This window comes from Tubulanus polymorphus, chromosome 4, assembly GCF_964204645.1.
Source record: "Tubulanus polymorphus chromosome 4, tnTubPoly1.2, whole genome shotgun sequence".
NCBI lineage: Eukaryota > Metazoa > Nemertea > Palaeonemertea > Tubulaniformes > Tubulanidae > Tubulanus > Tubulanus polymorphus.
Window position 1 is genome coordinate 18966240 of NC_134028.1, and position 16269 is coordinate 18982508.

The 16269-nt window shown below is 36.4% G+C and overlaps 2 protein-coding genes across 2 annotated transcripts; both read right to left on the reverse strand.

The window, feature by feature from the left end:
• Nucleotides 1-340: 340 nt before the first annotated feature.
• On the reverse strand, nucleotides 341-15953 carry LOC141904640 (COP9 signalosome complex subunit 3-like). The gene is made up of 14 exons (XM_074793273.1): nucleotides 15828-15953; nucleotides 13756-13885; nucleotides 13304-13413; nucleotides 13092-13141; nucleotides 10758-10850; nucleotides 10530-10604; nucleotides 3502-3606; nucleotides 3207-3347; nucleotides 2374-2475; nucleotides 2225-2296; nucleotides 1684-1770; nucleotides 1089-1202; nucleotides 923-1003; nucleotides 341-531 (listed from the first exon to the last, which is right to left on the reverse strand). The coding sequence occupies exons 1-14, from the start codon at nucleotides 15877-15879 to the stop codon at nucleotides 466-468; spliced, it is 1278 nt and encodes a 425-aa protein (XP_074649374.1). The 5' UTR covers nucleotides 15880-15953; the 3' UTR covers nucleotides 341-465.
• On the reverse strand, nucleotides 6715-7215 carry LOC141903286 (uncharacterized). The gene is made up of 3 exons (XM_074791384.1): nucleotides 7206-7215; nucleotides 7033-7156; nucleotides 6715-6844 (listed from the first exon to the last, which is right to left on the reverse strand). Exons 1-3 carry the CDS (start codon nucleotides 7213-7215, stop codon nucleotides 6715-6717), a joined length of 264 nt encoding a protein of 87 aa, XP_074647485.1.
• Nucleotides 15954-16269: the final 316 nt, after the last annotated feature.

The following is a 16269-nucleotide window of genomic DNA, read 5'->3' on the forward strand; positions in this document are numbered from 1 at the left end:
GAGTTATACGCCGGAAAAGAGTTATCTTCCGTTGAACAATTTCAACTGGCCCCAGGTATAAAGAAAAATACTAACGTAGCGTATATAATTAAACAAAAACTACGACGTGAGAAGGTAATTGTGCATTAGTCTGATATTCATAGGATCAATGTGAACTAAACCTTTGTCTTTTCATATGCTTGTAGTTTTTTGGCACTTTTTGAATTTTTTAAGCAGCTCTGACTGACGCACGTGCGGCAATCGCGACAGCGTGGATCCGCGCCTGATGGCTGGCCAGGTGACACGTATAAATCGTTGAATAACCCTAAAACTTTACTTTAACATAACAACATTTTCTTTATTCATTGGCATTTTGGCATTCCAATATATACATGGGAATGAATAACCCAGGCAAATGATCGAAGATTTATAGTGTAGCAACTGATAGATGTATTCAAGCACATTCTAATACTTTTTATGAGGGTGTTACATCGCATATGTAGAAAGTTTTATAGATGATCCGGGCATATCGTCTTCATGTACTCCAGAATTCTAAAATTATAATTCAAAAATACACTATCCTTTCCTGTCTGATAATAGACATTTATCATACATGTAGAAGTTTAATATTATTACATGAATGTTATCTATTGAAAAGTATTACAGGTGTTTCAAACTCAAATCATGATTATTCTGCCAAGAATTTGAGTGTTAAAAAAATCAAAAAATTAAACTAGAAAGCATACCAGGTAGACAAATTATTACATGTAGCCTACTATAGATTAAAGCGATAAGATCGGACCAAAACTATGTCATTACCGTAGTAGAATAGCCTCAGTGACTCGAAATGAGAAAGGGGTGAAATTTAGAAAAGGGGCATGATGGGAAATCAGCTTCGAATCCCTGCCGAAGAGAGATAGATACAAATCTTAAGCGCACAAACCTTTTTAACAAACTGTGGATCAACAGCCACTTCACGATCCATTTCTTGTAGTTTTTCATCCAATTGAATGCATTGTTGCATCTAACAATAAATACAGATCAAGCAACTTCTTATATTTATACTTTATCAAAACCATTTGAAGGAATACAGAATCAACAATCATTACCTCGGCATCGAGTTTTATCAGCATTGAGATGTTATTATATTTTTCTGGGTTGTCATGGAAACTAACCATGCCATCTTTTTGATTTATTGACGCATAAATTTCACCATCTTCAATCTGACAAAGAAACAGAGGTTGTAAATTAGTGCAACAAAAGTGCCAAGGTCTTTTTTATGTGATAAAGACACAAGTTTGAAGAGACCAGCATTTTAATCAGTCAAACTTGCCCCAATACTGAATGATTGATTGAAAAATGACTTGTGTATAACTCATATATTGTTCATTGTTCCAAAATAGTAAAAGTTAACCAATAAAATAAGGGCATATGAAACGGTCCTATCTCAGGATCTGTCTCATATTGCTGTCAAATGTAATGTTAGTTTGATTTTCTTTCTTTGGTATTTATTTACCATACATGAACTTTTATATAACTTTTCCTTGGCATATTACATTAATTTGTATGATTGCTACAGTACCTCGCATTAGTATTCCATGTAATACCACATCCCAGACATAATCATTTTGTTAGCCTGAGCAGGAGATATAATCGGCGGTATACTAATCCGAGGTACGCAGATTACAAAATGTCAGTGCGCACCATGTGTAAGACGTATTTCTCAGCTTCAACTGGATCCGTTAGTTTTACTCGATTAGCCATATCAGCTAATGAAAGGGTCATAAATGTCTGCAAATAAAAATGTAGCAAAATTGAGATTTAAATTTCTACCCATTCTCAGTCGTCATCACTACAATACAGCAAAATCAGGGGCGGATCCAAGGCAAGGGTGCATGCAGGGGGTGCGAACCCCCTTCTAAAAAAGTCAAGTTGTCCTGAAATTTGACAGGAAAATGAAAAATATTAAACTGATACCCAAAAAAGTTTAGATACGGTACATATGATTGTTTTCTGTATTTCCGAAAATGGGTTACCGTCTTCCAATGAGCTTTCTTTCAGGATGCCCCTTAATGATACGATATGCCCAATTTTGGTCTAAAACTGGTGTAGATAGCAGGAAAGGTGGTGGGTCTAGTAAGTAGATTCATACCTGCATTAGCTGTACTTTTACGTACCGGTACCGTATATCCATGTTCATTACTGATCACCCCTTTTAATTGTTAACCTATTCATCATTACTTACTTTTGTCAATCTCTGAATATTTTTCTTGTATAAAGAAGAAATGCACTGCTTCACAAGGCCCATATTGCTATCCTATAATGTTTAATTTATGAAAAGTTAATAAGGAAAAGTTGATAAGGAAAATTGTTATAAAGATGATAAGTAGTTACCCTTATAATTGTATCCTGGTGTTTGTTCACTTGAGCCTGTAAATCTGTGGGATTATTTGATGCATAAGCCACTGAAATATCTTGATATCCTTGACAAAGAGGCTGAAGAGCAATGTGGTTACTTATTCACCATTATTTTCATTTAACAACATTCCAGGGATCTTGGTTAATTACATTAAAGATACATTTTTTGGTGGCCTTAATTGAAAGTTGATACATGTAATCACCATTTTCAACTGTCAGACTTCTCAAAGTTTCAACAAAATCCGAGGAAGTCGGGTGTCTGTTTAAATAAATGATTTTTCCAAAACAAATGATTTGTCTCGTTGCTTTCTCTAGGCACACTGATGTAGTCATCGGCATATTAATTGACTCCATAAATGAATGAATATCAACCACTATAAGCTCTTATTTTGATATATTATTATTAATATTTACCAGCCACATTGGAAGAGTGAGAGCTAAATTTTCGATAGGTCTTGGACCTAGATTCTTCTACCGATACGTACAATGTTAAAATAAAAGATGGCCGTCAGTCAGCCACCTTAATGTGATTATAGGGTTGATGTTCATACTACCATACACTAAACACTGGTATGAAAATTTCAGGATTTCATCTCAACTGATTTTTGAGTTATCGGGCAAATGCCAACGCTGTACAGTTAAAACCGCACCATCTCCTGCGACTTAGTACCAGTGATACCATAATCAAATTCCATCTACGGGAATAGCAGATGTTGGACGAAAAATGAACATGATAACCCACTGGGCCGAATAAAGTCCAATGTGGGCTAAAACAAGAGTACTGCTTAGGTTTTCAACAATGAACATACCTTTATATATCTGCCCACTACTTGAGATGTGTATTTCGGTAAACATGGAATTTTACCATGTAATATCAATGCAACCAGGATGTATTTCTTGTACGCTTCCAACATGATATGACTGACAGCCATACTGGGTGTTGTTATAGCCTGAAGATATACAAAGAGACATCAGTAATTTTGGTCAAAACATATTTGAAAACATTTTACTCTATGGAAATGAACATTTGCCAAAATCAGACCAAAAATTTCTGAGCCGTCATGTTTCAATAATCATTTTCACTAGTAGAACAAAATTACTCACGATCTCATAAAAATACAACGCTCTCTCATAGTTCTTCAATCCTGTGTAAATCATACCGCCATAGTAATAATAAAGTAATAAGTGTCGAGCATCGTACTGACCACCCTACCAAAAAAAAAAACCAAAAATGATCCATTATTGAAATAAATTGGCAATGGTTAAAGTGGTTTACCTTGAACTATTAGGAATATTTTGAAGCGGATCATTGGAAAGAGATTCTAAACTAACCAACAACAGTTGAATAGTAGCAGTTTGTATTTACGTATGTAGTAGGCATAGGCCCAATCTTTAACAACTAATTGTTTATCGCAGAATAAGAATTTTACTGCGGATAAATAAACAATATCAACAAAAGGTATTTCTTCGATATTTTGAATCCATTTGCAGTTTGAATTTAGCACCTTTTTCGTGAGATAATCAACAACCCAAAAGTAGAAATTCAAACAAGCCCCTGTGAGTGGAAATGCATGCAATCTTGCTTCCTCCATTGTGGCTTTCCCATAATTATATTACAGGGTATTAGGCCAAAAAAAAGATGTCTTGTTTCTCATGATTTTGAATTCCCGCCCGCATCGGAAAAATCATCGGCAAATTAGCGATAAAAATAAAGTCCGCCCTCCCGCATCATAGCTTGAAAATAAATTTGTTTTTTATAAAAATTAAAATCCGCCCGCCCGCATTGATATACTACGCATATCGTCATCTTCTTATCATTTTATTTCTCTATGAACGTATCAAGAAAAGTTGATCGTATAAACATCATCGGCGCCACACTGGTGACTCGAACCCATATCAACGGAGTCGGTTACCGTAGGCCTAAATTTCAAATGCCAAGGTCGCTGTGGAGCTTGATTTCTGGCGTGATTCTTATTTCGAAGCGATTTCTCTTGGTAAAATGTGGTGCTTATAGCGTCCAAGATGTTGCTATCTGTTCAAATAATATTCCAAAAGAAGCCAATACTATGTTGGCCAATTCTACAAGTATCTCCAGAGTCAACAGTGATGGAACTTTTCGAAAATGCGTTGGCCGGTTGAGGTGTTGCAATGGATTTTCAGGATTCACTAATCATTTTCAGGATTAAGCAGTGATTTTCCAGTTAAATAAAAATAAAAAACTACCTCCCGCATCTGAAGAAAATATGTCAGAGGGATATTTTTATTGATATAATAAAAATAAAAAGACACCTCCCGCATCTCAAAAAAAAATTCAAACAGTTCTTTTTATTTCTACTTTTTTTTTTTTAAAGTACATCAAAATAAAAACCGCCCACCCTCGTCATGGTAAAAAACAAAAGTGTGATGAGAAACAAGGCACCTTTTTTTTGGCCTTATATCAAGTATATTTTCAAATTTGTTATAGGGAATATATATAAAATAATCTTCAAATATAAAATATTAGTAATTCACTTTTAATTATCTACATATTCATAGTTCTATATATATTTGTAGCTATCTGTAGACTTTTTCCTGTTTATCTAATCAACTAATTAACGAATATTTGCTTATTATAACACTAGTCTCTTAAACATGTCATAAACCTATTCAATAATTATCTGTACATAAGTGTTCAAAAATACCAGTGACTGTAACTATATTTTCTTGTAAACAATGTTTGCTACAGACTGAGTGACTCTAGTAATTGAACAATTAAAGTTATCTGCTGAAAAACAAAACTTGACCAATCATACATGAGTGTTGGACCAGTCGTCTGGGGGAGTGGCCTGAATTACGGTCAAACGTCCTCGTGCCAAAACGTCCTCTTGTCAAAACGTCCTCAGGTCAAAACTTCCTCAGTCAAACGTCCTCGGTCAAAACGTCCTCGTCTGTATTATGTCCTCTCCACTCACAATCAGTGGTGGTAGAGGGCAGCCACCTTTAGGAACCTGATGTTTAAAAAAATCCAACTTTTATAGATCCCTCTCAGACCATAGTCAGCCTAGCGTGGCTCGAGCCGCCCCAATATATTACTGAGTTACGTTTTTTATGTAACATTACATTTTTGGGTTTCCGCGCCGGTATATCAGCGCTTATCGAGATGAATTTAACAGAAAACGATTCGATGATCAGCAAATCCAATTTTGCGGCCATTTAATGATCGAATTGTGAACACACTGGCCATTATTAGATAATAAGTATTTTTCCCCGAAATTTATATCTAAATAGACTTATGAGTCCCTGACTGGGTTATTTAAAAAATGTTGATGCCAATTGCAGTTTATCACATATCTGGACACATCGATAGATTCTACGTAGTTTCAGAACAATTAAAACGGGTACGTATTCCGCACAAGGTTTTTTACCCCAGTATCCTAGGTACTATATATAAAAACACTTGTCTTATAAAAACCTTTTTTGTCAGGCCGGGCCCCTGTGAATGCCAGCCTACGATAAATCAGGGAAAAATATTAACAGTCACATACATAGAAGGTCTTAATCCAATGATAAATAAAAAAGAATCCTGTTATACTTTACACATACGTGCCTGCCAGCATTTTTGAAAAATCAGTTTTGAAATCAGTCATCAAATTCGACTAATTATTCAATTAACTTATCCAACATTTAAAAAACTATAATCATTTTGCTAATACGTATTTCTATCATGTACAGCTTTTTATATTTAGATTCGAAATCCCCTGTCCAATCATTGCAAAACGGCCCGTGGCGATGAATGATAAAAACCTCGGAGTATAATCGTACAAACTAAATAGAGATTTTTGACGAAGTATTTAATTCGATGATTATTTTTCTCTTTTGCAGGTTGACAAAGCATCAAAACCATGCCATTGTTTGGCCTTTTTTTTCAGAAAAAGAAAATTGGAAAATAAATGAAACCCCGTTGCTATCTTTCTAACCGCATTCGATTATTATATAGGACTATATATTTTGTATATATATAATACCCCCAGAAAAAAGGCTAAAGTCGTTGTGGGTTTTAAGCGCAAATCTGAGCTTTGACTTAAGCTTTCTTGGAAATCAAATGGTCCTGAAAAGGACTGTTTGATATGACTGGGTTTGGTGGGGTTGGAATCAATCGACGACAGAACCATTTATGTGTCAGCATTCACGGAGCAGTTGTTTTGCGCTAATATCTCCTTCTGTATACTTGTCCCATATCTTGAAGACTCTTACCTGAATCTGTCTATATTTCTTTCTTTGTATTCTTTTCAGTTTGCTGTCTGACACCAACTTCACTCGAAGATTGACCATTAATGCTTATTCGTGTAGTAGTGTAACCCGCAGATAAAATGGGAGGCTGTTTTTCTTTGCTTGGCGGTTAAGTTTAACGTGCCATCCGTCGGTGTCATAGTTCGTCCTTATCGACTGGTTGAATACATTCCACTTGCTCGGTTCCCAGATATTGCCACGTATTCATGTTTCATCCATGAAATTAACCAGTGCTTGGATCTGTGGAGATGTAGCTTTTTCCTTTAGCAAATTAAAAAGAGGTGTGATATGCTCGGCTGGAAGGTATGGCAATGCCATGAGTTGTCGAAGGTACTTGTATTATTCATTGTGCTGATTATAGCTTACAGCCAAAGTTCTTGGATCTTTCGCCAAATGCACTGTGTCCAGTGAAAACTGCAGCCTCGAACTTCGACATCTGGGAAGACATTAGGAAATGCCTTCCACATTGCAGCCTCAAAATCGGTGGCCACTGTTTCAAAGAATATGTTTAAGTAAAGCACAGTAATTGCTCTTCTTACGACCGGACATCAAGCAGAACAGGAGGGGAACTTGTTTGCTGTTGTCACCTTGACGGATGAAGGCGTGTATACTAAACAGCTGAGAAAACAGCTCCTTCACTACTTTAAATGTGCTGTCTGCGTACTATGTCTTCGCTTTCTCTAAGAGATTGACCATGTTTCGGGTAGCGAACATGACGTGCCTTCTTCCTTTGTGTTTAATATCACCTATCAGAAAATCGCCAGGGATGAAGTTGTTGTCCATCTCAAAGTTGATATCTGTGGGATCAGCCAGTCGTAGCTTTTGGCTGTGTCTGTAGCTCGAGCTAGATTTTCAACCTTCGGCAGTGCTTGTATCGGTTTGGTGGTTGTGGTGAGACCTTGTTTTGGATGACTCTTTTGTGATTTATTTGTGATTGCCACGGCTGACGTAAAGATATCACTCTTTGCCACTTCTTTTATTGCTGCTTTGACTTTAGTTGCCCGCGCTGCACCCAGTGTGGCTTCATGACAGTGCAGATGTGGACCGCAGGTGTAAGATTGACCATGCTGTCAGACTGTAGTCTAACACCAAACATTCTTATTTCTCACACCACGTGTCCATACTTTATTTCCATCGGTGCAGCGAGTTTTAACAGAATGACTGTAGCCATGACTATCAAGAAGGCATTCTTTCTTTTTCTGTGAGCCTTTAGTCACCACTTTGTATTGGATATCTTGTTCTTCTTCATCAAAAGCGTTTTCGAGAGGGGTATTATCTTCAATGGACGGTTCATCCGTAGCACGATCATGAGGTATCTCAAATGGCCCCAGTTCTATTGAGTCTTCTTGGATATTTTACATGGCTTCATCTTCTCAAATAATTGGAGCTATGCGAGACGGCTCTCTGGTATTTCCATCTGGACCACGGGTAATATTGAAAATCGCGTGCTTTTAGCATTTGGCTCGATCACAGTGCTATTTTCTCGACACCAGATACATTTCCAATTTATTTTGAGCGTGCCCCTCACAGCCATTCTATAGTCGTTTCTACTGACGCCACTTTTGCACATGCAGTCTATACAAAAATCGCTATTTCCAGCCATCGTCTTGTTTGGTTTTGGTGAAAGTCGGTTGATTACATCACTATCATTGTAGTATCGTTGTGTTGCAGTAGAACAGTGTCCAAGCAATGAGTGATGAGACCCCAGAGCAAACGATATTTATACAATTTTGCCCCACGCCGATTTTAGCTCACTAATAACAAATGCAATTTTGCAATTAAATTAATACAAGTTATTGTATATCAAAATAAACCCTGCTCACTTATAATATATTTTCACCCACACATATATAATTTATTTGTAATTAATCACCTTGCTCACTCATAATCTATTTTTACTTAAATTATGATTTATTTGTAATCAATTACCTCGCTCACTCATAATTTATTTGTACCCAAATTATAATTCATTTGGAATTCATTACCTTGCTCACTCATGATTTATTTATAAGTTTTTCTTTTCCAATTTAGTTTTCTACTCTAATTAGTGATGTCACTCTCCCTAAATAGCGAAGGCTTGAATCATCAAGTTTAAAGTACATTCAGTATCTCTTCAAAGTGATACTCATCATATGAAAATTTAAAGAACTTATTTGAAAATATCATTCTTTAGCATGATTTAAGTATGTGCTTTCAATCTCCATAAGCTATTAAGATTGATATATCTCTAACAATTGCAACTTTGTATCTCGATTTCGTTCCTCCTCAGATTAAATCCAACTTGGCTAAGTTATCAAATATCACAATGCTTTTACGACAAATTGTAACTTAAAAACTATCATTTTTGTCATTGAAACAGATGTTGGGAATTACGATTAAACTAACTGTGATAATATTGTAATGTTGTATTGTGTAAGGATTACCTTTTCACACTTCACACATGTTCATCTAGCAAAGCTGGGCCGCATATATAATGTCAAACTATGTAAAATAGAATCAGAATTCTTCATATAACACATGATAAGAGTCGTCGTCGTCTGTCTCTGGTCTTTTTTCGTATTCGAGTCGGATTCATTCTCAACAACAGAGTCCTAAATCAAGGGCCAGCGGAAGCAAGTTGACATTGGCCCGGCTCATATCTGACGGCCGTGAGGTGTCAACCGCACGAAAAATTTGCGTCTGTTTTTTCGAGGGGTTTGGGGCACCAGAAAGTGTTCTGGTTGCAGCCATGTCAAAGGCTCTGCGGTCCCGGTCTGCGGGGCTATTCGACTGGTATCATGATTCGACCGATCACGTGTTTATGAATGCTGTTGTTTATGAATGCTATGCAATCATGTTTTAGACGCAGCTGTTTCATCGATCACAAAATATATGTTATCGATCGGGCCTAGCTAAGGTTTTTGAATAACCTTCCTTCGGGGAAAAAATCATAAACAGCAAAATCATTGGCCCGGCAAGGCCACCTGAAATTTTCGATTTTGCGAATTGCCGATATAAAAAAACTCCAAGCCAGATGAGAGCGCCGATCGATGCCTCATACGCCATCTATACATTACAGATCATATATTAAAAAAGCGTTTAACTCAGTCGATTTAACAGTAGTAATAAACTATGCATTGAAAGAATTTATTTATATGATTAAGTTATTCTGACGTGAGTGAGGACGTTTTGACCAATGAAGTGAGGATGTATTGACCGACGAAAGCGAAGACGTTTTGACCGGGTATGCGAGGACGTTTTGACATGAGGACGTTTTGACCAGACACCAGTGGCCTAAATCATCTTCCTGTGGTTTAGCTCGGGTTATGTCTTTCTAACCCTGGACGTAAAATAAACTGGTTATCTTTTATAAATCATTTGTTAATCATCAATTTTAGGTAAGTCAGTCTTTGCATTTTTCAACAATGTATTTTGTATATTGCATGTAGCTAAAACATCTTAATATAGGCCTAGATAAACTTTGCTGTATTTTACTTATTTAGATTTACTTTATCATAATTATTTGACCTTCATGTTAATCATCTATAGTTTCTATCATATTCAAAACACTATGTACACCTATCATATCTATTATCATAAAACCTTTTCTACACCTGGACTTAAAATAAACTGGTTATCTTTTATATATCATTTGTTAATCATCAATTTTAGTGAATTTTGACGAACCCAACTATAATAATTACGTTTAAGTCATCCATTGCAATTTTATATGCAAGCTAAGAACAGATTTCCGAGGAATTTTAACGATGCTGACCATTTCATCAATGCCTCAAGCGCATTAATTATACGTCATTTAGGCCTTATAACAATAATGAGACAAGTGGGCAATTGAATAAGGCTTAAAGATATAAATGAGGGGTTACCTCTTTACATATATCTGTGATATCGATGTCTAGAATCTGGAGGGCAGGTTTAAAGCACTTTGACAGCAAACACAGCTAAAAGAAAAATATATGAAATACTTTTATGATAATGTTTTAAGTTAAGAATCAATAAATCAAAAACTGAGGCATTTTTCTATCTGATTATACGTTGGTCTAATATAGTAGCTGAAATTTTCAATACAATCTTCAGGTTTGAATTCCACTTACCTGACAAAGATCTCCATGAATCGATGTCAGCTGTGATGGAAATAGCTGGATTTTATTGATCGCTTTCTGTACAATATTAATTCCTCGGATTGCCTGAAAATACAAAATAAAGGACCAATGGTCCAGTGGCTCGCTAAACTGGTGTGAAATAAAAAATTTGTCATGTAGGCTACTAGTACGCAGAAATTCATTGAAAATAAAAAATATGTAAAAAAGAACTTAATTTTGGTCAGTGATAACTGACTTTTTAAGTAACGAAAATGAAATCTTCGAAAAATTGATTATGGGAATTTTTGTCTCAACAAATTAATGTTTATTTTAATACATCCCTGACTATGAGTGACTAAGTTTATGCAAATCTTCACTCAAGACAAATCATTTTTACGCGCTATATACACCGTAGCGCACGTTGACTGATACATACACACAGTGAACACGAGAGTATAAGGCGATATCGTATACGTGACTGTACACGACAATAAAATGACTTCAATTAATGATGATATAACAATTATTCCAGTCGTATAAATATCAGACTCGTCTTAAAAAATTCGATGCCAACAGCTGATCAGTATCATCAGTGAATCTGCCTTGTGGCGAACAAGGAGTAAATTTCCGCAATTTGAAACCAGAATTTTGTCAGATGCAACGTTACCTTATCCACGGGATAGCAAAACCAGATGAATCATTGAACACATTGCACACAATAAATCGTTATATCATACGCCTTGAATATCAGTATTCGCGCTAGAAATGATGAATATTAACTTCTTCAAATTGTGCCGCCATTTTGTTTAGCCAAATAACGCGCACATAGACTGATCCACCTAATTTACATACTCAACGAATGCTATGATGTCATGATGGAATTCAAAGTGGGTCAACACAAATTATATATAACCGATTTTGGGGGGTTTCGTCTTTGAAAGCCTATAACTACCGAACAAAGCATAGGATCTTTATGAGATAAAGTTATTCCGAAGCAAATAGCATTGAATTTTCACATGTGTTATTTTAGACAGTTAAAGATGCTGCAAAAAAAAAAACGTGCTCAAATAAATCAAATTTTTGACACTTTTTGGTTAATTTCTCAAAAGATACGAAAAATACGAGTTTTCACGTCATTAGAAAAGTATCAGTGTAGAAACAAGGAGCCTCTCGGCTTATATAGCTCCGCTGTGTGATTTGAAGAAATAGAATAGAAATTTGGACTTGATCTGATTAAAACCGTAGGACTAATTGCAATTTGAAGAAATAGAAACTCCACCTCCACGGGCGCCCCTAGTGGACGAATTCAAAAAATGGTATAGGCCTTGGTCCATAGAACTATTTATAACAAATTTGGAATTGATCGGATTAAAGCTACTGTAGGACTAGTAGCGATTTGAAGAAATAGAAACTCCACCCCCAGGGGCGCCCCTGGGGGACAAATCCAAAATATGGCTCTGTAACTTTATAGGCCTAGGTCCATAGAACATTCATACCAAATTTGGAATTGATCTGACTAAACTGTAGGACTAGTAGCGATTTGAAGAAATAGAAACTCCACCCCCAGGGGGACGGATCCAAAAAATGGCTTTGTAACTTCATAGGCCTTGGTCCATGAAACACTCATACCAAATTTGGAATTGATCTGATTAAACTGTAGGACTAGTAGCGATTTGAAGAAATAGAAACTCCACCCCCCAGGGGACGAATAAAAAAAAATGGCTCTATAACTTCATAGGCCTTGGTCCATAAGGCCTTGGAAATTTGGAATTGATCTGATTAAAACTGTAGGACTAGTAGCGAATTGAAGCAAAAGTTGATGGACGGACAGACGCTATGACAGACGGATGGATAATCCCCTATTAACCCATCAGCTCCGCTAACCTTCGGTCACAGCCGAGCTAAAAAGTTCAATTAGGTAGGAGTGCCCTTTGATAAACTTAAATCTAAAAAGGTGTTGGTGTGTAATACTTCTCAAAATTAGAGGATATTCAAGGTCCTTGAAAATAATTTTTCAATTTAGAGGAGCTTTCAAGGAATTAAGAGTTGCTATGAACCCTGATTTATATCTGCATCAAACCAAGATGTGGATTTAACTGATTTCAATAAAGTTGACTAAAACCGTTGTGACCATCGGACCTGGTTCGAAAGTTGTTACAATTTTTCTCAAGGGCTTAATATTTGGAAATAAAAGATTCTAACCAAGAGTCAAATATAACTCAGATCTATTGGACTGGGTACTGATTAAATCGTTATCATCAGATACAAACAAATGAATTATTATTAATACGAATTTTCAGGGAAATATATGAGAAACATATCAATAAAATTTCTGGCAATGCTTACCTCTTTCTTATCAATAAGACTCTGTGTAAACTTGTGACATAATTCTGAATCTGAATGTACAGAAAAATTTGTACAGAAAAGAATGTTTTTTATCTCAATACCGTGTAGAGGTGCAGATAAAGCATGGTGAATTCAAAAATCTGTCATCAACTGTCTGCACCAGGCCTAACAACAGATGATTTTAACACAGATGATTTTTGAGATATACTTACAGCTGTCAACAGCATAGCGACACTGCTCACCATTACATGAATTGATGAATTCTTGAATTTGTACAAACAGTGTTTCAAAGTCACTGATTGGATTGCTCAACTTAACCAGCCTAAGAAAAGATAAGTGAGTTTCAATAGACGTGTTGTTTGTTAAGAATACGGAACAGGAGGTCATCTTAAAGGGTAAAGACAACTGTACAATTATTTACAGTTATGTAGGTAAGCGCATTTTACTTCTTAATTGGGTACTTTTTTATGATGTGGCAGTATTTGCCTTACTCGAGAAACCCAGGTATTTCTTTGTGTGGCCTAAGTAAAAAAATGTACTTCTATCTTGTTTCGTTGTTCACCTCCCTCGATTAAATGCATGCTTAATGTGGCGGTAAACAGAACAGAATTATCAAAATTTAACTCAGAGTGTAAGACGTAATGAAGGTAAGGCTAGTACGTACAATATTCCCAGGACTCCTAGAGAATGCTGTTGCACGTCTAATGTTCCCAACAAGTTGTCCAAATGAGGCAAATTTTTTCCAAGGACTTCAGTACTTTTGCTGATGAATTCGCACAATTGAGCAAAATTCCCTGGAAAATAAATTCATACATAGGGGGCCTATATTGTTAGAAGGGGGTATTTTGGCAATTATTCTAGTAAACACCATTTTGCCGATTCATATACGGACCATATGCATTGGCCCTGTAGCTCGCTTGGACTGCATTTCCGCCAGAATGTTTCAAATTTTAGGCATAGATCAAGTATGCAATCAGAAAAAAAATTAGCATGAGGGCAAAATAGCGTTTACATGAGTCATTACTAACTACTCACAGGGGTTTGGCGATGGGCTTGGATTTCATTTCCGGGTTGTTGATAATCTCGCGAGAATGGCGCTAAATATGAACTGCGAATAAATTCAAAATATCACGGAAATACCTTGTGTTTATATTGTTTATTTATCCGCTATTAAGTTCCGATAAACAATTGGTCGTTAAGAATCATTATTACTACATAAAATCACAAGGGATGAAATGCCAGGCCTCCGCTGTACTTAAATTTTCAGCCAGAAAGTTGGGACAGTCACGTGACATTCTGATGACGTCATCGCATTTAAAACTTCAACATAAAAAGTTAACATATTCACAGACCGATATCAATTGTCAGATTATGATTCATATGAAATAAATAACTTATAAAGAATAAATTATGATGAAATATGTAATTCATAGTCAAAAAATGCATTTGAATGTAAGTTATTCTCAAATATTTTTCGTATCATAGTTTCCATCTTAGATGCTTCAGGTTCGCATTCAGTCAAATAAGAAGCGTTAAGTCGAATTACGGTCAAAACGTCCTCATGTCAAAACGTCCCCGTGCCAAAACGTCCTCGGTCAAAACGTCCTTGTCTGTATTAGGGGCCTAGTGTCCTTTCCACACTCAATCAACGGTAGTGGGGAGAGGGCGGCACCTCACGATAGTCACCTTTAACCTTGATTTTTAAAAAAATCTTTTTTTAGAGTATCTAGACCCCTCCTCCTATAGTATGTAATTAGTATGTTGTAAATAACGTTTGTCTTATGTTTTAAATACTTTTATTTTCTTTTTTTGTAAATATTGATCGACTGCCTCATACGCCCTATACATTAAAGGTCATATATTTAGCTTACAACTCGGATTTAACAGTAGTGCATTGACGGAATTTATTGTATGATGAAGTTATTCTGGCATGAGTGAGGACGTTTTGACTGACGAAAGTGAGGACGTTTTGACCGAAAAAAGCGAGGACGTTTTGACCCGTCACGTGACTGTCCCAACTTTCTGGCTGGCACGACTTGAAGGGTGTTTCATCCCTTTGTGATTTTATATAGTAAAGCGTGACGACCGTCAGATAATGATTCTTAACCAACGACCAATTGTTTATCGGAACTTTATAGCGGATAAATAAACAATATAAACACAAGGTATTTCCGTGATATTTTGAATTTATTTGCAGTTCATATTTAGCGCCATTCTCGCGAGATTATCAACAACCCGGAAATAAAATCCAAGCCCATCGCCAAACCCCTGTGTTACTACATTCCCATCTTCACCCGTCAAGGGATTCGAACCCACTACGCTAAAGCTGTTCGCCGAACCCCTTGACCTCACGAGTCGTTGGAGTCGTTACTAGCCGACCAGAATCCGGTCGTACCAATCACAGCGCTCGTAACAAAGGACAGTAGACTTCTGTTGGTTTTCCCGTCAAATGGACCAATCAGCGAACGTTTTACAGAACAAGGAAGTATTTCGCAAAGATATATGACGTCATGCGCAACAGCGCCAGTAATGAAATCGTGCTTCGTGAGGCCAGGGGGCTGGTGGAAGCGATTTCGGGAGTGATACCCGACCCCTGGCAAGCGAGGATGCTACATTCCATTACAAGTACTAAGTAGTAACAAAAAAGCATAGTTTAGGCCAGCAGAGGGATTTAATGCTGCCATTAATTACTACGACGAAAGTCCAAATGAAACGGAACGCAGTTTCGATATTTACCTTGCGTTGACAATGACCGTACATTGTTCACGTATTGTTCTAACGCTGCCATAACTTATAAGTCATGGAAATATACACTTCAATTAAGGGTGCTGTTTTTACCAATTTTTTGTAGAGGCGTGTTCGGATGGTCACACCTTAAATTACGTAAATAACCTACCGGGTTTCAAACATCAGCAACATCAAAGCATTAAGTAAAATGAAAATAGATAAAATTGTTTGACATTTTTATCATTAAGTCAAAAAAGCTATCTCAATTATCTTTTCAAATTCTAGTAGGTCTAACAATATTAGCTTGAATGTCAGCGTAATTGAATATGTGTCGGGTATAATCGAATGTACTCAGTAAATATGTTGAGCTTACGCGGTACCAAAATGATTATGATTGCCAGAGTATGTTTAAAATTCAAATTAATTTTATTTATCTTAATTTTGAACCCAA